Below are 22154 nucleotides of genomic sequence, written 5' to 3'. Positions count from 1 at the left end.
ATGAATCTTAAATCTTTAAGGCAGAGGCAGGTGGATCTCCAAGTTTGAGGCCAGCCTGGTCTACAAAAGGAGTTCCAGGAGAGCCAACTCTATACAAAGAAACCCTGTCTTGAAAAAAAAAAAATAATAATAATATTTAACTTTGCCTTCAATGAAACCCAAAATTCTTGCAAAGTTTTAAATAGAAGAAATGGGTCCAACTTAACAAGTCAGAGAAAGCTAGAAGGTTCCTGATTTGATAAAACTCAGGTAATAAATTCTGAGACTGAGTCCCACTATGTAGTCCTGACTGGCCTAGAACCAGGCTGGCTTACAACTCAAGAGCTGCCTGCCTATCTCCTCGGTGTCGGGATTAACAGTGACACCACCATACCCAACTGAACCATCCCTCCCTATCTGCTAGAGTCTCTATCTTGCCTAAATGTGTAAGGTATTTTCCAACTGAACCATCCCTCCCTATCTGCTAGAGTCTCTATCTTGCCTAAATGTGTAAGGTATTTTCCAGCAACTAGCAGATTGTCCTGCCTTCCCGCTACCTGACCTATCTAAAGTGCTAAGGAAGTCAGAATCCCAGCTCAGCCGTGAGATCGTTCATTCCGTCCTGCTTTCAAAAGCCATGGCTTTTGTTTTCCGAAGTAAGATTCCAAGATTCACTGGCTTGCATAAGGAAATCTGAAGGCTAGTTGCAGAGTGCTTGCCTAGCATAACAGAAGCCCAGTGTGTCAGCCTCAGTGCTGAGAATAGAGCCAGGAAAAAGAAAGAAGCTAACTGCTTATTTCAAAACTTCAAGAGACAGTGAATTTCTGTGTCTTCATTTATTATCAAAAACTATCCCATCACCTCCACTAGTTAACAATAACCTGCCCAGAACTTCTGTGCATTCCAGGTTAGAATGTCAAAGCTCCTTCCCATAGGCTAGTCCTGTCCAAAGCTCTACCTGCTCTGACTGACTCAATGCCAAAGCATCTCTAGAAGCTACTGTAAGAAGATGTGGGCTGGTGTGGTACCACACATACATGTCAGCACTTGAGAGGCATAGGCATGTGACCGCAGTGAGTTACAGGCCAGGCTGGCTATACAGTGAGATCTTGTCTCAGAAGACAGCCAGTGTGTGTCAGTCTTCATTTCCAAGTCTTAGAAAATTTGCAGCAAAGCAGCAGTGAACCATCTGTCCCCACCCCCACATCCCCAGAGTCTCACCTTCATCCCAAAGTTATGTAGTTGCCTAGCAGCTGCTAAGCCTGCCGGACCAGCCCCAACAACCAGAACCGATTTCTTCAAAAAGAAACAAAATACTAGTTAGAACACTGGTGAAGGTTCTAGCTGCCAAGCAGTGTGAGTCTATCTCTATTTCCCTGGCGTCACTGGGCTTTGTTTTCCTGCAGCATGTGACGGTACCTGTCTTTTTCTTCTTTTCTCGGTTTTTAGAGACAGGGTTTCTCTGTGTAGCCTAGGCTGTCCTGGAACTTGATATGTAGACCAGGCTGGCCTCAAACTCACAGAGATTCACCTGCCTCTGCCTCCCGAGTGCTGGGATTAAAGGCATGCTCACTACCATCACCAGGTGATGGTGTTTCCGGTCTCCGCCTGGGAGGAGGTCTTCACGGGCCTTGCTTACGCCCAAGGGTTTATGTGGTTTCTAGTGCTATCAGAGCAACACTCTCGTCTCTTCGCATGACCAAAGGCAGAGCCACTGCACAGCCACTTGCTTACATTGTGGTAGTGTTTAGGAAGGAGGTGCTGGCCAGCTCCCACGGTGAGCGCTCCCGTGTTGATGAGGCCTTTCCTTGTCATAAAGTAGAGAATCCTCTCCACCTCTTGAACGCATCGAATGCGCACCAGGCCCCGGACGATGATGTGGGGGACACACTTCTGAGGGGTAAGAGCTTCCTGTGTTCACAACAAAACCAACAGCAACAAAGTAAGTAACCCAACTAAAAACCAAAGACTAGGTCTAAAAGTGTATTTTTACATTTTGTTGTAGAGACAAGGCCTCACTTTGTAGCTCTAGCTGGCCATACACTCAAGAGATCCCCCAGCCTTCGCCTCCTGGGTGCTGGGATTTAAAGATATGTGTCACCAAGGTTGATCAGTTTGCTTTCTTTAAACCTAGTGTTCCCTGCTCCTTCTGCTTCCAATTTACATCCAGTCATTCAGGGAGACGCTATCTTGATGTCCCAAGTATTTTTGCAGTTCTACAGAGTTAAAAGCACTGGTCTTGCTTGGTTGGGGACAGAGGTGAATAAAAATCTTTGCTCAAGGGCTTAAAATCCCCTTTCTGATTGCTTTCTGCTTTCCTGGCAACAACCTTGCAGCTCTCTGAACCAAGCCTTGCACCTCCTCATGCATTCTGACTCCACATGGTGCAAAGCCATTCTCAACATGGGTTGACCCTGTCTCCACTTGAAAATGCTTAAATTCACACAGAGGAAGTACCTGTAATTAGAGAACATGAAATCTGAAATGTTCCAAATCTGAGTGCCAAAAGAGCACTCAAGTCTCAGATCTCAGAGCATCTGAAGGCTTTTCTGGATTGGGGATGCATAGCTGGGGAAGCTTATTCAAATACTCTGAAATGTCTTTAAAATTCCCAAAGCCGAGACAATTCTGGCCCCAGTATTCCAGGAAAGAAGTGATTAACATGTATTCAGCTGTCTCACATGGAAGTGGTACTGGAGTCTCCTGAGCCAGAGATAGGGCAAATACATTACAATGTATATATAACAGCCCTCAGCCTCTTGAGTCATGTATCCCAAATGGCTACAGTGTCACTCTGGAAAACCCTTGGTCTAAAGGCTCTCCCCACCCCTGTCCCATCCAGCACTCCTTTCCTTCACCGATGCCCACCTCCACCCACACTGCTGTATGGCATTGCCCTTACTTACTTTGCAGTTTGTGTACCACAGGGCAAGGATGAGGTTTCTCAACGCGAGGTACATGGTGGGGTCTCGAGAATACTCTGGAAACTCATAGAGCTCATCCAGCTCCATCACATCCGGCCTCACACACAGAGCTTTGCCACACTCATTGGGCTGGTAGAATGGCTGGAAGTACCGGTTCATGCCTAGAACAGACAGACGACAAACAAGCAGCTCTGCAAGCTCTACCTTGGAAATCTGAAAAACATGCACCCTCAAGAGTGCGCCCTCAACAGGGCGCAGTCACAGCCTCAACGTCCGCCCTCCCCCCCCCCCACACACACACGTGCCTAGGTACACACAAAGGGGCTGGTAAGATGGCTCAATGAAAGTAAAGATTCTTGCCACCTGATGGCCTCAGTTCAGTCTCTAGGACCACAGGGAAGGAGAGAACCACTTTCCTCAAGTTGTCCTCTGAACTTCCATGCGTGCTGTGGTGCACACGCACACGTTTGTAAATGTAACTTTAACAATTAAACAGAAACTCCAAACTCACCCTTTGGCACTTCCTGATTATAAAGAGAATAGTCCCAAGGCCCTGGTTATGTCCTTTGTTAGGCTATGCTCCATGACAGGGCGTGTCCTGTTATTAACACTCTAGATACTAGTTTTCACAAAGCTGGACAAATGCTACAAAGGTGTCTTCAAACCTGCTTCACTAAGAAAAAAAATACAGTATTCTAAATGCTCTTCTATGTCATTGGATACAACTTGAGTGGCATTGTGTCTTCCTGTTCAACCATTCCCCTCTCCTGGGCATTTAGACATCCTTTATAACTATAAGCAACACTAAGGCAAGCTTCTTTGTATGTGCAGTTTTGAATGTTTGGCTTCAGTTTAGCATCTTAGAAATGTCTGCTAGTTCAAAAGTGCTGTCGTGGGGTCTGTACACACTTCCAGTCCTCACAGATGTGTACTTTTAGCACTGAGTGGCCATCTCGGTGAACCCTGGAAACACTGGAAGTGCCTGCCCGAGCACCGGCCTCATCTCCCCATAAGTCCTACTAAGACCATCCAGTATCATCACCTAAATCCTTGACACCAGCATTAATAGAAAACTCTAGTTTCACCACAAAAATGTGATTCGCTTATGTACGGATGGAAGAGGAGGGGCTGTTAGGATTCCTCTGAAATCAATGACATCCTCTGCCCTGACATGAAATTCTGAATTTTTAAAAATAGATCTCTACTGGTATCACTAGGGACAGAGAGACGAAGGAGGAGGAGAAGAAACACTAAAAAAGTAGTGCTCACACAGTTCAAAATTTTGATCTGGTAAGTCACAATTTATAAAATAAACTTTGAAATAAACACCCGTCAAATCCTGTACGTAAGTCAGTTAGGAGCTACAGGCTGTCCAACGCAGTCCACACTGTAAGCTGATGGTACCAGATCCTCAGTGCGTCCTTCCTCAGCATCTCAGAGAACTAGTTCTAGGACCCCCTACCACACAACCTCTCAAAGCCTTACAAACTCACGTCCCTTAATGGTGTAGTGTTTGCACAGGCCCATCTCTAGATAACTTAATACCTAATACAGATAGCTGCTAGTGATCAGATACTCTCTCTTCTAAACTGCCAAGGTCGCACACAATAAGGTCTATAATAAGGAATCTGCATACAACAAATACAGGAAAAAATAACTTCTTCCCATGTAGCTTTCCACCAAGGTTGGCTGAATCCACAGAAGCAGGGCAAATACACACACACACACACATGAAGGCCAACTGCATGACCAAATCCAACGGGGAGTACTTTATATTTTGTCACATACATTAAAAGATTCTTCTGCAGTTTGTTGATCCTTAAATTTCCAAAGAGAGCAAGGGATGTAAGGAAAAGGGTTACCAAAACATTTCTCACCAAGTGGAGAGGGGGCCGCTTTGGAGGGCTCCATCTTCCCTGAGCTGGCACTGTCGGTGGTGGTGGTGGTGGTGGCAGTGGCTGTGGCAGCGGCACGATTTGTACTGGTGCAGGAGGGGCTCATGCCAACACAGTCAGGGTAGTAGGCAGAGAGCAGCGGTGCTGCCATGCTGTCTTTCAGCAAAGGAGGCTGGATGAGCATGGAGTACCACCAGTGGTTGGAAACTTCCAGCACTCTCTGTGAAGCACAGTGGGAGAAGGGAGGAAATGCACATGAGCCCACCTGTTCCCCATACCCAGATGCAACATTCTCAGAGTTTCATACGAAGACTCAAATGAGCTAAGGATACCCAGAGACGATCTTTCTTAGGTAAAATTCTTCCCCAAACACAGAAAGTCTCCCTTAACCAGAAACCCCGACACTAACACCAGGGAAGCATGCTGCTTCCCTAACACCCCAGGGCCACCTCCACCAACCCCCTTCTTTGCTGTGATGGCTATATTTTAAATGTCAACCATTGGCAACCTAGAAAGACCTAAGGAAAGAGTTTCAAATGAGGAATTATCAAGATCAGGTTAGCATGTGGGGAACTGTCTTGACTGCTAAGTGACCCAGCCCACTGTGAATGGCACCTTCCCTAGGCTAATTCCTGAACTGTTTAAGTGTGAAGAAAATTATCTAGACAAAAATGCAGAAAGCAAGTAAACATACTTGTGTTTACTCTCTCTGCTCTTGACTACAGTTATGATGTACTAGCTGCTTGAGTTCCTGTCTTGATTTCCCCTCAATGACGGACTCCAAACTAGGGACTGTACACCAAACAGACCCCATGACTCCTACACTACTTTTGTCTGGATGTTTTACCACAGTAGCAGAAATGAAACTAGAACATCTGCTCAGCTCCAAGCAAAGAATTCAGCTACTGCCATCCAGAATATAGAATCTTAAAAATCACGAGTCCAGGCTGGTCCCATTCTAACTCCTGGGTCATGCAGCTCAGAAAGAAACTGTGCAGACCCTAACATCTTGCCATGAGCCTCTCTCTTTGCTGGAAGCCCACCTGAAGGGGCATGCTCCAAAGCAGTCTCCACATGCAGTAAGTGAAACAAACAGCAACCAGTAAGCTCTTGCTGGCCGCTGTCGGGAACACCTGTCCAGGACTGTGTCAGCAGCCTCCCTCCCAGGCTGGGGACACAGCTCAACAGCAGCATGCATGTCTACATGCCCAAGGCCAGGCCTCATCCCAGCAGCACAGAAGCAAAGCAGCTCAAGTACCTCCACTTCTCCAATACGGCCTCTGTCCTAAAGTCAGGGCTCTTCTCAGGACAAGATGGCCTCATATTAGAGCTGATGGAGACAGTATTCTACTTGAACTGTTATTTTTCCTCTTTTCTATAAATCATCCTGTTTACCCCAAATCCAGAAACCACCTGGTCCATATGGGAATGAAACTTAACAAAAACTTAAGCAGAACCACTCCTTCAAAGAGGAGAATGGAGGAATGGATCTAAAACATGTCTGTTCTCCCTTCTTTTAATAATTAGCTATGGTCCTTAAACTGGAGCCGCTGAGAACAAGCTCAAAATACCATCTCAATCATGGAAAATTAGAAGGACTTGGGAATTTAGGAACTTAGAATATTCAAAATCATTTTAAATCAGATCTGGTTACATGGCAAGGGGAGTTTGCCAACTCAAGTAGCAAAGTTTGCTAAAAACAGCTAAGATCGTGGCAGGGCATGGCATCTAGGTGTCATAGACCCACTTCTGCGTCTGAGCAGGGGCAGGGCAGAGTGGCTACCTTTTAGTCAGAAAGCCCCAGGGGGCCCTCCTGCTGCTGAGTCCAGGCCAAGACAGTCAAAACCACGGCCATTTGCGCTCCGTCTTGGAAGGAATCAGTGGAGGGAAGGTCATGGCCATTCTTAACAAACAAGTATATGAAGTCTGATCCCTGTATCAAGGTGGGAGCAGTCCCTTCTTTTTGTGCCCCTCAGTGTGAAGCAGTATGGTTTCACAGTCTTTATGCTGAGGGAATAATGACTCTACAACGCCACCTCTATCGCTACCTATCGTGATGGGCATTTATTTTCACAGTGCAGTCGCCATGCCTGCTATCAAAAGGCCTTGCTGTACAACCAAACAGATGTTAGTCCTTTACTTAGTGACGTTATCATTAAAAGCCCATTTAACCCTAAACCAGAGCACAAGTACTCACTAGATCCTCAGGGAAAGAGCAATGGTCAGGGCTATCCAGCTGCAAAAGAAAACCAAGTCTGAATTAAGTGTCTTCATAACAATCTTGGGTGTCCATTTTCTTTCAATATAATACCTCTTTTTTTTTCTTTTTAACCAATTTAACTGGCAAAGAAAAATGTTTGTCATGTCTCTAGAATGAGTGTGTGGGAAGAAAGGTACTTTCATTAAGATGTTCCCCCATGAAAACAAAGGGCTGTGCCAGTGGGAGAGAAGGCTGTGACGAGACACGCGTGTTTGGAAGGCCCAGAGGCCCGGCATGGTCTCTGGAGTGATCTTCACCTGAGAGTACTTCCTAGAGACTCTTGTAACGTGTACCAAGCAATGTACAAGAGAGTTCAAACGCTGGGGACACAGTTCAAGGAAAATAATTTGTCTACTACACAAGAGGCCCTGGGTTCAATCCCAAACAGTGCGCCAAAGAGGGCTCAAAAAAAGGAAGAATGCTCTAGCCAGGCATGGTGGCATACAGCGCTTTGGAGGGTGAGGCAGAAGGATGGATGGTTCAAGCCTGCAGTGCACAGTGAGTTCAAAGCTGGCCTGGATGATTCAGACTCCCAAGCCAGCCTGAGCTACACAGCAAAACCCAGTCTCAAAGGACAGAAAAAGCATTTGAAACAAAATTCAGTGTATGTTTCTGAAGTTCAAAGAAGATTTGTTTGTGGTAGAAGAAAGCTAAATACAAACCAAAGTCCATCAGCAACAGACAGGCGAAGTGCATTCAACCAGAGTCCAGTTACACAGCTGTGCCGACAAATGACAACTACATGCCTCCACACTGATGGATCTCACCGGCAGTTCTGACATCACACTGCATGATTCCATGTATGTGAGAACCAAAAACAAGCAAAGCCAATTCCATAACTCCGTAAGCTAGAGCAGCAAGCAGGTAGTTTACTCTAGGGAACCAGGTTGAAGGCTGTGACTGACAGGGCGCCTGTCAAGTATTCCATTTCGATGTTGGGAGCAGGTACTTGTGAAAATTCACTGGGCTGGACATTTTGATTTGTGCAATTTCTGTTTCAACACAAAACTACTGCCTACCGGAAAGCTGGGAGAACACACAACCTACCAGCTCTAATCTCCAGAACACATTCCAAAGAAACTCTTACACGAGTGCGGTAATAGAGACCCAAGCAAGCTGAGCAACAACACTCCCGGAAACACAGCAGAAACAGCCACGATCTAGAAAGAAACGTCGTTTCTCCCTGAATAGGGACACAGATGCGGTACGGGACCCGCAGCATTCAGACACTACTCAGCAAGGATAAACCAGAGCTGTAGGCATCAGAAGCCTCGGCGTTGAGTGAAGAGAGCAGAGAAAGAGCAGGAAGATGGGGTGGCACACAGTGTTCCCACTGACGGAACACCCCCTAGGTGCCTCCCTAGGCCCTGTTCCCATAAGCGCAGCCACTCCATTGGAAGGGGACTGCCCACCCACTTTCCTAGGTCCTCGCACTTTCTCTTCTTCTACCATTCGGAGGTCTTCTACCTGGAAGGTGAAGGTAAGAATCAATCATGGTCCTCAAAACCGCAAGTCAATTATAAGTGTTCTCATAAAATGTGCGTGTGTGTACATACAGACACACACACACGGCAGTGCACATTAGCCCAGATTAGCCATTCTAGAATGTACACACATTCCAGAATATATGTGAATATACTTAGCTTGTCAAGTTAAGTTGATCCGCCTGGGCTACATGGGGAAATCCTGTTCAGAACAATAACACTCAAAATTCTCCGCAGGTATCAAGGTGTCAAGGATTCCCACAATCCCAATACTAAGACAAATAAGGCAGCAAGACCATCCCATGCTCAAAGATAGCCTATCTCAAAATTACCATTCTTCTCATGTAGGACTAAAAAATTGGAAAGCATAAATAAAGACTTAGAAAATATTCAAAATGTAAGCATATCTAGATTATGTAATGAATCCCTACAAATCAGAAGACTGACTATCCAAAACTACCAAAGTAACACAAGCAGCAGCAGAGAAACAGGAAAGACCCCAGCAGATGCCAGAACACAGACACACACTTAATTCTGCCACATGGCCCAAGGCGACTCCTACCTACTCACGCAAACGAAACTCAAGACAGTCGCACAGAACTGTCACTAGTTCCATTCATCCAACAAACATTTACAACACAAATGGCCTTCCACATGGCAGTGTAGAAGCAAACTATGGCACACACAGACAATACAACACAACTGAGAAGTATAAACACTGTTCAAGCTAGGCTTGCTGTCTGCTGCCCGAATCACAGCTCTGCAGAACACTGAGGAAGGAAAACGAGCCAATGGTCTGCCTGGAATATACAGAGCGAGTTCAAGATCAGTCTGAACTCTTCCTCAAAGAGACTCTACCTCAAAAAGAAAAAAGTAAAAAAATGAGAGAGAGGGAGAGAGAGAGAGGGAGAGAAAGAAAGAGAGAGAGAGCTGATAATACAATTTTGTGCTTCATGTCTTGCCTGGGCTCAGTGTCCAGCAGGGCTGAAATACAGCCAAAACAAAAGGCACCACTGATCTGTACAACGTGATCATTTTTCCACATATATTTTAGACAGTGTAAGACAACACAAGGCTGATTCCAGTTTTATGAAGTTTAAAAGTTAGAAAACTTAACTGTTGGGGACAGAATTAGAATATCTGACTCTGGAGATGGGAAGGAGGTAACTAAGATATGCAGGATGAAGGAAATACTGCAACATTCTGGCTGCTCACTGTAGACATTTTCTAAAACTCAATAAGACCCATGCTCCGTGTACAGAATTAATTACAGTATATAATCATCTCAGAAATGGAAACAAGATACAAGATCACATATATTAAAATTAGCACCAGCTGGGCGTGGTAGTGCATATCTTTAATCCCGGCACTCAGGAGGCAGAGGCAAGGGGATCTCTGAGAGTTCGAGGCCAGCCTGGTCTACAAAGGGAGTCCAGGATAGCCAGGGCTACACAGAAAAACCCTATCTCAAAAAAAAAAAAAAAATATATATATATATATATATATAAACATCATCATAATAATAATAAACAGCAGCACCATTATGAATAGGGGTCGGGACTGGGCTCCACAGTACAGTAATTCCCTAGTATGTGCAAAGCTCCAGGTCTGAGCTCCAGCATCTACCACTTGGTGTGGGCACAGTTCTCATGTGATCACTGAGTCTCAGACTTTTTAAAGACAGAACCTAATATATTCGCATAGCCCAGGCTGGTCTCCAACTTGCTATGTGGGGGAGACTGGCTCTGAACTCCTGATCCTGCTGCCTTTACTTCCACCGCCTCTACCTCCCAAGTGCTGGGATTACAGGCATTAACCACTATGCCTAGCTGAGTCTTTTTTTTTTTTTTTTTCAATCTTAAAAAAGCATTTTGCATACACTTATTGAAGTGTTTAATGAGTCTATCATATCAAATCTGTTTAAAGTTGTACTGGAAAGATGAATGAACCATTAAGACTACACAACCCCCGCCCCCGGCAATGCTGAAGTTCACAGCCAGGGCTCTGTGCAGGCTGGGCAAGCACTCTACCACTGAGCCACATTCTCCAGGCCAAGAGTATACTTTAAAGACTGGGGTGTGTGTGTGGCCCAGAGGATTTTCTTTATTTAGATGTGTATATATTATAAATACATACAGTCTGCTCTTCTTAAATCTTAAGGTTTTAGTCATGTAACACTTATATACAATATACTTATGTAAAAATTTTAAATCTGACTTGTAAATATTTATGTCCTCTGTCATTTCTCCTTGCAAAAGAATGCTGGGCAGGTGCTTTATCACTGCATTCTACACATAAGCCTCAATGCTGTTTTCAGACATAAGTATGGTCACTTTAATTTTACACACCCATGGAAGGGAGGGGTGATTTTCCCTTTGCAGAAGATCAAATCCAGGGCTATTCAAATGCTAAGCAACTGTGTAAAGAAAATGTGTAAATGCTAAGCAAATGCTGTATAACTGAGCTACATCACTAACCCAGTAACATTTCCATTTTGAACCTATTTAAGAAAACAAAAAATAAAAAACTATGATCATAAACGTCACATAACTTTGTACCTATTGTTTAGCATGGATGTGTTTAAAGCAACAGAGCCTTTTGCTGGCAAATTTTCTATCTAACTATACAATGAAAAAGATGTATTTTACTATCTGCCATCACCCTTCAATTGGGGGGAAAATCCTTTGACTCTGGGATTTGATACCCAATATTCTCTAATATTCAAAGATAAGACATTTATTTGGGTAGAACAGTACATTTTATACATTTTTAAACACTAATTGCCAAGTTTCATAATAGGCATATCAACTCAACTGCAGCTGATTTCTAACTGCCACACATCCATCCATTCTGTCCTCCTTACTGACGAAATTCTGCTTTGTCTGGCTTTATAACATAGAGTGACAGAATGAGGAAGCATTTCCTTCCTTGTCCTCATGAAATCTAGCATAGTTGTCCAAGTCTGTTCTAGCCAATGACATAAGCAAAACTCTAATAGGCAAGCTTGATACCCATGAAAACTCTAATAGGCAAGCTTGATACCCAATGAAAACTCTAATAGGCAAGCTTGATACCCAATGAAAACTCTAATAGGCAAGCTTGATACCCATGAAAACTCTAATAGGCAAGCTTGATACCCATGAAAACTAATAGGCAAGCTTGATATCCAATGAGAGAGGGAGGCTCAGCTAGTACACTACTCTTGCCCGTTGCACGTTCCCTTTTTTCTGCCTTGAATTCAAACACAGTGCCTCATCACTTGAGGACAGAAGATAAACTAAAGATGGTCTGGACAAGAGAACATCTTTTTTGATAACTAAATCAACCCTGAACAGCCCATTACCAACCTATCTATAGTAAAAGAAACCCTTACTCAACCCATCGTTGGGCTTCTGTTTATATACAGACCAAAACAACCGTACACAATGACAAAATGACACACAGAAAATGACAGACATGCTACAATTACAAACAGGTTGATATATAAACTATTCAAAAGAACACTAATTCAAAGGCCATCAGAGAACTCATACCTTGGTTACAGAATTTGGTTTCATGCCACAGCGGTAAGTCTTTGCCATGTGTGGTGTAAGCTGGATTTCCTTGGTAAGCTGCCTCCACTTTCCACACTCAGGTTTTGTGCACTGAACCTACGTGGCAAATTTAAGGAGAGATCAGTAAACTGCCTAACCTGAGCTACCACATCCACTCTTAATTACTCTCCTGCTGTCTCCATACAATCTGTCCCACATTTTTTCACCCTAAGAATTAAACCTGGAGCATTGTGCATGGCAGGAAATTGTACTAGCATTCAGTTACATCTCCAAAACCCCTTGGCTAACCTTTTAACAATCCTAACATTTCTTTTATTTCTCTTGCTTCATCATACCCATTTTGAAGCCATCAGGGTAATTTCTAACTCAATGCTAGCTCGTTTGAAAACAGTTGTCAGAAAGATTTGCCAGCTCAAGCCCAAGGAAGTAATAAGTTAAATTTAGACACTACTACTAAAAATGTATGGACATGAAATATAAATTGTTGTGTCCTGGGTCAGGTTCTAGGTCACTGAAAGGATGAGAAAAATCATAAAATTCTAATCAAGTTTGGCAATGTACTTTTTCACACTGTACTTGTGTTAATTTCTCAGTCTGAAAAACAGCCACTATGTACCTAGAAGTACACAACATTTAGTGGCTATCTCTGAAAGCTCCTTACATTATTCCAAAACAGAAAATTCTGCATATCTGTATGTACACAAATGAAGTCAGATCTGGCTTTCCACATACCCAGAAATGAAAACGGATCAATGAGCTACATGTGAAATCTAAAACGGTAAAATTCTTCTATGAAAGCACAGACATGGATCTTTTATGAGTTCAGATTTGTCAGTGAATTCCTAGCAGGGACCAAAAACACAAAGAAAATACGATAAGCTAAAGTTTATCAGAAATAAACGACCCACGCAAAGGAAAAACAACCTGCAGAAGAGACATCTGCCGGTCACAGAACTGATAACGGTTTTACATCTAGAACACGTAAGTAATTCTCACAAGAAAAAGAAGCTCAACCTGAAAATGGGCAGAGTTTTGTATTTGCAAATGGCCAAACAGCACTAGCATTGGGGAAATTCAAAGCAAAGTCACAATGAGTTGCCTGTTCACACCACGTACACAGCTAGCTTTACAAACACAAACAAGAGTCGGTAAGGATGAAGGCAAGAGGGTGAGGAGTTCAGAGGCAACCTTAAGTACTTAGCAAGTTTGAAAGCAGTCTGCGCTGTGAGACCCATCTCAAAAATGGCAAATGCGGGATGTGGCGGACTGTAACCCCAGCACTGGGGAGGCAGCAGCAGGTGGATTTCTTGAGTTTGAGGACAGCCTTGGTCTACACAGTGAGACTCCTGTCTCAACAACAAAAAGCCAAAACCAAAAAAGAATTCGTGCTGGTGTGAAGAAACCTGACCCCCAACACACACACTTCACACTACAGTGAAAAATGATGAAATGGCTATGGGAAGAGTTTGGAGGTTCCAGGAGTTAAATTGCAGCCTTTCAGGATCATGGCAAGTATAAGACTTCTTGAGCAACTTAGCAAACCCAACTCAAAATGAAGAGGAGGAGGAGGAGGAGGAGGGCTACGAATGCACATTAGTAGTAGAGCACACGGCCTAGCGAGCTCAAGGCCTTGGGCTCAAGCACCAGGACCACCAAAAACTAACCAACCATAGAAATGCCATAGGGCCTATTTCTAGATATACATACTTGAGGAACTACAAAAAGGTATTTACTTATTTGAAACCCTGTTCATATTAGCTGAAAAGCTGAGCCCCAAATGTCCATCAAAAGATGGGTGGATAAACACGAGGCCATATGGCAGTATGTGACGTTACTTTCTTCCTTAGGCTATACTAAAGTAGCAAAGGTTTCTGCAAAATTTAAAAAGCCTAGAAATAACCCAAGAAAAGATTTCCTGCAAAGCAGTTATTGTTACCATTGCTCAAGCTTTTAGTGCTCTAATTAGCAGTGCCCTCCTTACCCAGTAGGGCAGTTGCTGGTCTGCCATGAACGCCTTGGGACTTGGCTCAGTCTTGCCATTGCTGGTCCACACTCTTTTCCATGCACTGTATTTGTCATATCCATCTTTATGGCTAAAAACATTTTAAAAAAAAAAAGTCAATCTACAGGTCAATCAGATTTTCACACTACAACCTGGGTTGATCAAGTTTACGGAAAAGACTTTACTATCCTGGGCACATGAAGGGGTGCTGTGATGGCACACCAAAATGGGCTAGCAGGAGAAACATGCTGTGGACAATGTCAGACCTACAACAAACAAGGGCAGAGTCCTAGACGGTGAAAACTTTCTACCGTGCACAGTAAATCCCACAGCAACCCTTCAATTTTTATCAGGGGATAAAATAACATAAAAAACATCCAATTAAAATTGGAACCAAAAAGACTGAACAATAGAGAAACCCACTAGGAGAAGCCAGAGCAAGGCCTGGTGGCATAAGCCTGTAATCCCAGCTACTCGGGGTAGAGGCACAAGCTCAAGGCCTGCGTAAGCTACAAAAATAGATAAAGGATGGCTGCCCAGGGCTCTGCCAGCTCCTCCCAAATGTCTGCACCCTATCCTGTATGCACTGTGACCAAACAGCAGAGCAGCCAAGCTCTCCAGAGCTTACATACATCTGACACGTGTCATGGCCAACACGAGCCCACACACATACTGACTTTCACATTTTTTTTTACTGTTAAGTTTCGTATGTGTACACACTATGTTGATTATATTCTCCATTTCTTAGCACTCCCCCTTTGTCAGCCCCTCTAGACAGTTTTGCTTCTACATTTATGTCATACATACCTATGTGATTGTTATCTGTAGAAAATCTAGAAATCACAATTAAGAAAATGCATATACTTCATAATTATCTTTCAGAAATCTTAATTCACTCAATAGGAGTATCTCCAGTCGCATCTGTTTCCTATAAATGCTGTGGCCTCACTGGTTGTGCGCATCTTGCCCATGCAATCCTGTCTGTGAACACCCAGGTTCAGGCACTGTGTACAGTGCTTACAGCACTCAATTCCCAGCCACACTTCCAGTCGCCACAAGCATTAGCCGGCCCAGTAGCTCAGGAGGCCCGGAGGGGCCAAGCACTGTGACCCCTCCTCAGGCTTTGTCCCATCTCCTCCACCAGAGTTCTCAGAAACAAACCTTCTGTAGTAGTGGTCAAAGCATTCATTACAGAAATGTTCCCCACAGGAAAGGTGATACCAGCGGGAGGTGTAGCCATTCTTGGCACATCTGAAAAAAGCAGAAACATGCAGCTTTGGAAATCAAGAATCCTCCTCTCACTTGTTTTTAATTTCCCTAGCTCGTCACTTGAGCCCATCTCCACTTCTAATAGCCAAGGGCTGACGGGAAGCTAGGAGGAGTTGAAAGGTCATACAGGTTGAGTCCTGTATCTGAAATGCCTAGGATCAAAAATATTTTGCATTTCACATGTTCTGTGAGTTTCACAATGCTTGCACCATGCACAATGAAACTTCGGGGTAAACGATGGGACCCCCCCCCCCAAAAAAAAAAGTTCCCAGTAATCAAAAGTTTGTATTAGAGTTTAAGCATTTTGGACTTCAGGTTAAGATGTGCTTACTACCTCAGGAACAGTAACAACACAGGAAGGGCTTAGGCCAGCCAGACAAAACCTCACTAGAAGACTCAGGAGCATGGCTGGTGTCATAAAGCAATGGCACCTTCCTTGCTAGAGAGAGAGAAGACTCTGTGATAACATCTGATCAGCTGCAGCCTCAACAGCAGACACGTAGTCTGGCAATAGCACTGACCAAGCAGCTGATGACAGCACCAGAAGTCACGCTGCTGTGGACACCTCACGTTCAGACCCAGATGGGTTTTGTTTGTTCCAATCTTACTGAACCAACCACAGCCTTTACTGAAGACTTTCCTATGGAGTTAGAAGTCCTAAGTGTGCCACAGCAATCACAAATGGGGAGACTAGAGTTGGCGCTGTAGGTTTTTAGGTTTAGTTTTTGTCTTGAGGCAGGGTCTATGTACTGAGGAAGACCTTGAACTACCTACCAGTGCTCCTGCTTCCATTTCCTAAGTGTTGGAATTACTAGGTGTGTGCCAGCATGTCCAGTCTACAGAGTACTGGGGTGGAACCCAGCTCCAAGCACCATACCAACTGCGCTACCTCTCCAACTGTATAGTTTCGGAGACCTGCACAAGTATATGGACGAGGCGGCATGCTACATGAGCCAAACAAATGACAAAGAGTAAACATACATAGGTTCCTATGAGAAGCTCGAGTCCGCGATTTCCTATACCCGGAACCACAAGACCCAGGATTGGTACAGAAATGGCTGGGTGTATCTGAGGACACTGTGGCACAGCTGAGCTGGATGTGATGTCTCCTACTAGACTGGATACAACCAGAGTGTAAAGGAAGCTGCAGTGTGCGGTGACTGTCTAAGCAGTCAGAATTGGCAGGTTACAGGTCCTGTATTTGTCTTTAGAACAACATTAAGGATGCACATAAAGCACATGCTCTCAGGCAGACATATAAGGCCAAGGTAAGCCCTTAAACAGACCTTTCAGAAGCACTTGCAAAGCACACGGGATACATTGCCGTACAGCCTGCCTTTTCACATTTCCTGTACTTCTTCTCTGAGGAACCATCTTCATCCTCATCTGTGATCTCCACTGCTTTCTTCTTTGCCTATGAAAGAATCAGCTGATGTCAAGATTTCACTGGGGAGGGGAGGGGAAATGGCAACAGAAGGTCTGCTACTGAGGTCACATGTGAGGGGGAAGTTCTAAATGTTTGTAGCATTTAGGATCAAAGTGTGCTTGCAGGCAAACACTCTACTAACTGAGCTACATAGCCACAGCTCCAGGTGTTCTACATGTGAAGGTCAAGAGCCCCCAGGCACTAGGACAGAGTTGGCCAGTACAAGAGCTTGTAGCAACAATTCACTGTCCTATAGAGGATCTAGAAACACCATCTTAATGATAGGTCGGTCCAGAACTAACAAACCTCCATATGAGCTTTTAAATAAATGTGCCAGTCAAAATAAGTCATTCCTGGGGCTGGAGAGGTGGCTCAGAAGTTAATAACAGCACTTGCTGCTCTTATAGAGGTCCCAGCACTCACTGGGCAGCTTAAAACTGTCTACACAAAAACCAGGAGACCTCCACAGGCACTAGACACATATGTGGTACACATACAAACACACACATATACATAGGCAAAATGTTCATACATATAAGATAAAAAGAAATCTTTCAAAAAGTCACTTACAAACTAAGAATTTTTTTCCTCTCTTAAAACAACTACATCTTTCAGTATGGAAAATTTTAAATCTAAAGAATTAACAACACTCAACTTTTATTTAATACCCTACTACAAACAAACCTTCCAGCATCACTCAAGCAACAACAAGCTCAAGTCCAAATTCCCCTGAATGACATCCAAGCCAGGCATGACATGACCTGGCCCCAGGATCCCATTCTGGGAGCAGCCACCCCCAGCGCTCCTGGTAATCCAGTGTCCTCCCCCTCCCCGCTCCTGCTGCAACTCCACACACTGCACCACGCTAGGGCTGCAGCTGTGTGGCTCTAACTCTCCACTCCACCACAACCCTGCCCTCGAGGGAACAGAGTACCTGCCGCCCGGAGCTCCTCACAGGCAGGCTATCAGGACAGAGGTCGAAGGAGCCTCTCTTCTTTGACCTCCCTCGAGGTGCTGCCATTGTTTTGGAAAACCTGAAGGGAGGGGGTTGTTAAACAATTATTAGTATCTTTAGATATTTCAAACCACTGTGGGGGGGGCAGTGCTCCTTGAATATAGAACCCCCCACTTCCAGCTTAACCTGACGATGCCTGTGTTGTCCTGCACAAAATGACAACCCAAGCATGATGGGGTGTATCTGTAAACCATGAACTTGGGAGGTAGAAGAAGGAGGACCAGAAGTTCCAAGTTCATTCATTGCTATACAAGTGCAGGCAGGCAGTGTGGCATTATGAGACCCTGTCAGTTTGTCATGGCCCCTCTACCTACTGTGTCTCCTTTTTCCCAAATCTTGATATCTTAGTATAAAACTTACTCATTTCTTCCTAGTACAAGCTAACAAATACCACATACTGTACAGGAATACTCCTATATAGACTATAGGAATCTGGATTTGATAAAAGCACTAATATCTTCTACTAGACAAATCTTAAGAATGTTCGAACTAGTCTATTAACAGCATAGTTAGACAAGCATGAAGAACAAGCATCTAGCTGGGCGTGGTCACTCATGCCTGCAATTCCAGCAGAGGTGGAGACGGCTGCATGAGGACTGGAAATTCATGCTTCAGCTGCACAGTGAGTTCAAGGCCAGTCTGGACTTGAGATACTGTCTCAAAACCAAGCACACAAACAAAAAAAAAATCACATCTATAAATAAGACACCGAAACCATGAAAGATTATGAGCTATTAGAAAATATTTAAGAAGAAAAATGCTTAGAGTTAATAACAACATATGAATCTGTAATTATTCACCTTTTCAATCACATTACCTCTCACACACCAAACGAAGGAATGAAAAAATAAGCAGGGCATCTGTATGGGTAAGTGATGTGGAAGCAAAGAAGGACCACAGAAGACCTTAAAAGTCACAGCACGTTAACTTTGCAATACTCAGTTTCCATTTATAAGTTATATCCTTGTCCACAAGACCAGTTCTCATGAATTATTAACATCACATGAAAGTCTTGCTAAGAAATCATGACATCAAAACTGTGAGCAGTTTAACTTTCCATTACTTTCTTAATGCCAGCATAAAGCTAACTACAAACATAAGCCCTGCATATCCCAACATGCAGAATACTTTGTAAAGAGGCATTTTTCCCCTTATGTTTATGTGCTTGGCAGAGGGTGGGGACAGCTACCACAGTTCACATGTAGAAGTCAGAGGTCACTCTCTGGGGGGAACCAGTCCTCTCCTTCTCCCATGTGGCTTCCAGGGATCACACCTGGGTTATTAGTCTTGGCAGCAAAACCCTTTTAGCTGCTGACCATCTCCGAGTCTCCAATGGGGGGTGGGGTGCTAGGAGTTTAGTTCAATGTTAAAAGGCAGGCCTTGTAAGCATGAGAGCCTGGATTAACTCCCCAACATAAGAAATAAACTTGGTCCTGTGGAGTTCTCTATACCAATAAAGCACTAATAACATCTTTGGAAACCCCACCCACCCTCAATTGTCACACAAAGGCTCCTAGATCCCATTTGCGCTTTAACCCATTTTACAGTGTACCGGGGAAAACAACATCCTAGGCAAGCACTCTGCCACTGAACTACATCCATGTCTCCTCTGTGCTTTCCAAAGGGTGTCCAACTCAACCATTCACATAAACATAATTTTCACATACACATAAAAATACACGGGAAACATGTATTCACAAAGTGAGCCACAGAGTATGTAAATATGCTACGTTCATGAAGCGTTTGTGAAACCTAGTTAGTCCTCGTAAGAGCTGTAGCCAAAATCAAGTGTTGTTTCCAGAGGTGCCAGACGCTTACATCCACACAGTGGAAAACAGGCACACACAGGCATCTAGAAATGTCTAAGGAAATGAGACCCTGTAGAACCAGGTCTCACCTCCACTTATACAACTGAAAGATGTGTGTCCTCTCTCCAAAGCGCCTTCCACTCACTGGTGCTTGCTTAGTCCTCGGGTCTGGAGCTGAAGTTGGAAAACCACCGTTAATCAACACACAGTCTTAGAACTGAAGTGTGATCATAACAAACAGGTACAGCGAACGCTTTCCCACCTCCTTAGTGTTCTTGTTGGCACAGGTTTTACATGCAGTCCTGGCTACCACAACTGCTGTCAGTCCTCCTGCCTCTTGTCTCAAGAATGCTGCTCCCTCCCGCCTGGTTCTCCCTCAGTCAAGAAACCCAATGAAACAGAAACAATCTGCTTCCCGGTCAACATTTTATAAGCCCACTTCTTCCTCATTTTAAACAGAGCTTTGGTTTTCTTTTGATTAAAAAAAAGTGTTAAAAATAAATACATAACCGAATGTCAATATTTAGAATCATGTTAAAATAACTCACAGGTGTTCTGAATGTCGCCTATTCAAGAGTTTAAACACCAACACATGAAATTCATAAAAACATGAATTCAAAAGCCTTCAAAATAGAGTAAAAAAGTCACAGCAGAGGCAGCGTTATTTGTAAGAACAGAACAAGCTACTAGAAACGTTTTCATTAACAAAAGAAACTGAAATCCCCTTGGGTCACTTAAAATACAAGCTGAGCTCGTCATATTCCCATGCTAATCTGAGCTTCTGAAATACGGACCCAGACTATTTAATTTACTATTGAATACCCAACCCAATAATCCAATTTTGAATTCCCTACTGCCCCGTGTCTTTTCTTGACTGTCCCTGTCTGGAAAACAATCATTGATGGGAATTCTCTCAAGTACCATCATCAGAAGAAAACCTCGGAAAGGATTTCACAATATACTTTGTAAACATTCAAAGCAGGTGTGGCGGCTCACTCGGTGTTCGCATCTGAGAGGCTGAGGCAGGAGGATTGCTGTGAGTTGGGAATGGGAAGACTAACCAACGTCTTGAGTTGTGCAGTGTTAAGTGAGGGATTCCCCACACCTGGTGTGGTCTGTGGCGTGCACAGGGACTTGGGCCTCGGTGGCTGGGTTCCAGATCATCCAACCCAACTTTCTGCACCTGGGCCAGCTTCTGCCTTCCCCTCTCACGTGCCCGCTGCGCGGACTAACAGTCATCCCGACCCGGACGGGTGTGCAATCCCAGGGGAGGCATCCCGAGAGCCCTCATCACCGGCTCTCCTGGCAGCTGCGCTGGGTATCCGCTCCACCTGCGAACCTGACGGCGCCTCGCTGTCCCGGGTGGGAAGCCTGGCGTGGGGAGCGCAGACTTGGGGTCTCTCCTCCCGGCCGCGGGGAGACCCACTGCCCCGAACGGGAACCTAGCGTGGGGTTTCTCCTCCCTCGGGGTTCCCCGAGTGGGAAGGAAAGCCTGGGGGCCCTCCCCCCCCGGCTGCGGGGTTCCCCAAACGCCTGAGTGGGGAGGGCAGTCTGGAGTTCCTCCTCCTGGTTGCGGGGTTCCCACGGACACGCGTGGGAGAACAGCCTAGGGCCCCTCCCGCATGCTGCAAGAGTCCCTCCTTTCGGCTGCGGGGTCCCCAAGTGGGAGCGCAGCCTTAAGAGTATCTTCGCGCCTGGGGGGAGGGGTTCCCACGGCCCCAAGGAGGAGCCCAAAGAAGGCCCTCGTCTAGGCTAGGGGAGTCTCACAGCCCCAAGTGGAGTCCAGCGTGGGTCCCTCCTCTACGCTAAGGGGTTCCTACAGCTCCGGTGGGAGCAGAGAAGGGGGGGTCCTGCCTCCATACGGATGGGTTCCTACGGCCCGGGGTGGGATCCCGGAGTGAAGCCCCTCCTCCAGGCTGCGGGGATCCTCTAGCCCCGGGTGGAAATCCACACTGGGATCCTTTCCTCCTGGTTTGGGGCTGGTGACCCCGCCAGAGTGCCAGGTGCAGCCGCCGCCCCAACTCACCTCCGCCCGGCCGAGGCGCAAGCAGCTCCTTGCAGGCTTCAGACAGCGCGGCGAGTGCGAAAGCCCGCGGCCCCGCAGCCCAGCACGGGAAGCCCCGGCTCGCACAGGGTCCCCCGCGCCACCCCTTCCCGACGCGGGACGCCGGGGAGCCCCGTGGAACGCGCGCGCCTCCCGCCCGGGGTAGCCATACAGCCGGCCGCTTTGTGCGGCGCTGTCACCCGAAACCCGCCGCCACCCCCGGGGACGCACGCCGAGGCGCGAGTCCCTACCTCTCAGCGCTCGCTGGCCAGCCGGGGAGCGCTGCCCCGGGCTGCACAAGAAGGCAGGCGCAGCACCGCCAGCTGCAGCAGCTCCGCCGTCGCCGCTTCCGCCCCTATCACGCCGTGACCCGGAGTGGGAGGAGCCCGCAGGCCCAGAGAGCGGGAGGGTCCCGGCGCTCGCCCCGCCCCGATTATGTCCGCCACTGCGCAAACTCCGCAGCTGCAAAAGGCGGGGCCTATGCGTTCAGGGCG

At 45.6% G+C, this 22154-nt stretch overlaps 1 protein-coding gene across 5 annotated transcripts in view; it reads right to left on the bottom strand.

The window, feature by feature from the left end:
• Positions 1–22064, bottom strand: part of Kdm1b (lysine demethylase 1B) — a 41209-nt gene extending 19145 nt beyond the window's left edge. Inside the window, exons 1-13 of one of the 5 annotated variants that reach the window (XM_021639022.2) lie at positions 21912–22040; positions 20722–20987; positions 19706–19790; positions 17728–17827; positions 16654–16781; positions 15260–15349; positions 14078–14189; positions 12076–12192; positions 6996–7034; positions 4781–5018; positions 2886–3064; positions 1714–1890; positions 1201–1275 (exon numbers count right to left, since the gene is read on the bottom strand). In XM_021639022.2, the coding sequence (XP_021494697.1) occupies positions 1201–1275; positions 1714–1890; positions 2886–3064; positions 4781–5018; positions 6996–7034; positions 12076–12192; positions 14078–14189; positions 15260–15349; positions 16654–16781; positions 17728–17814 (1242 nt within the window). In that variant the 5' untranslated portion in view covers positions 17815–17827; positions 19706–19790; positions 20722–20987; positions 21912–22040. Of the gene's footprint in view, positions 1–1200; positions 1276–1713; positions 1891–2885; positions 3065–4780; positions 5019–6995; positions 7035–12075; positions 12193–14077; positions 14190–15259; positions 15350–16653; positions 16782–17727; positions 17828–19705; positions 19791–20721; positions 20988–21642; positions 21871–21911 lie in introns of those variants that run through there. The other 4 variants (XM_060373129.1, XM_021639019.2, XM_021639023.2 and 1 more) reach the window with 4 other exon arrangements.
• Positions 22065–22154: the final 90 nt, after the last annotated feature.

Source organism: Meriones unguiculatus, chromosome 19 (assembly GCF_030254825.1).
Source record: "Meriones unguiculatus strain TT.TT164.6M chromosome 19, Bangor_MerUng_6.1, whole genome shotgun sequence".
Taxonomy (NCBI): domain Eukaryota; kingdom Metazoa; phylum Chordata; class Mammalia; order Rodentia; family Muridae; genus Meriones; species Meriones unguiculatus.
This window is presented reverse-complemented; position numbering and strand designations above follow the sequence as displayed.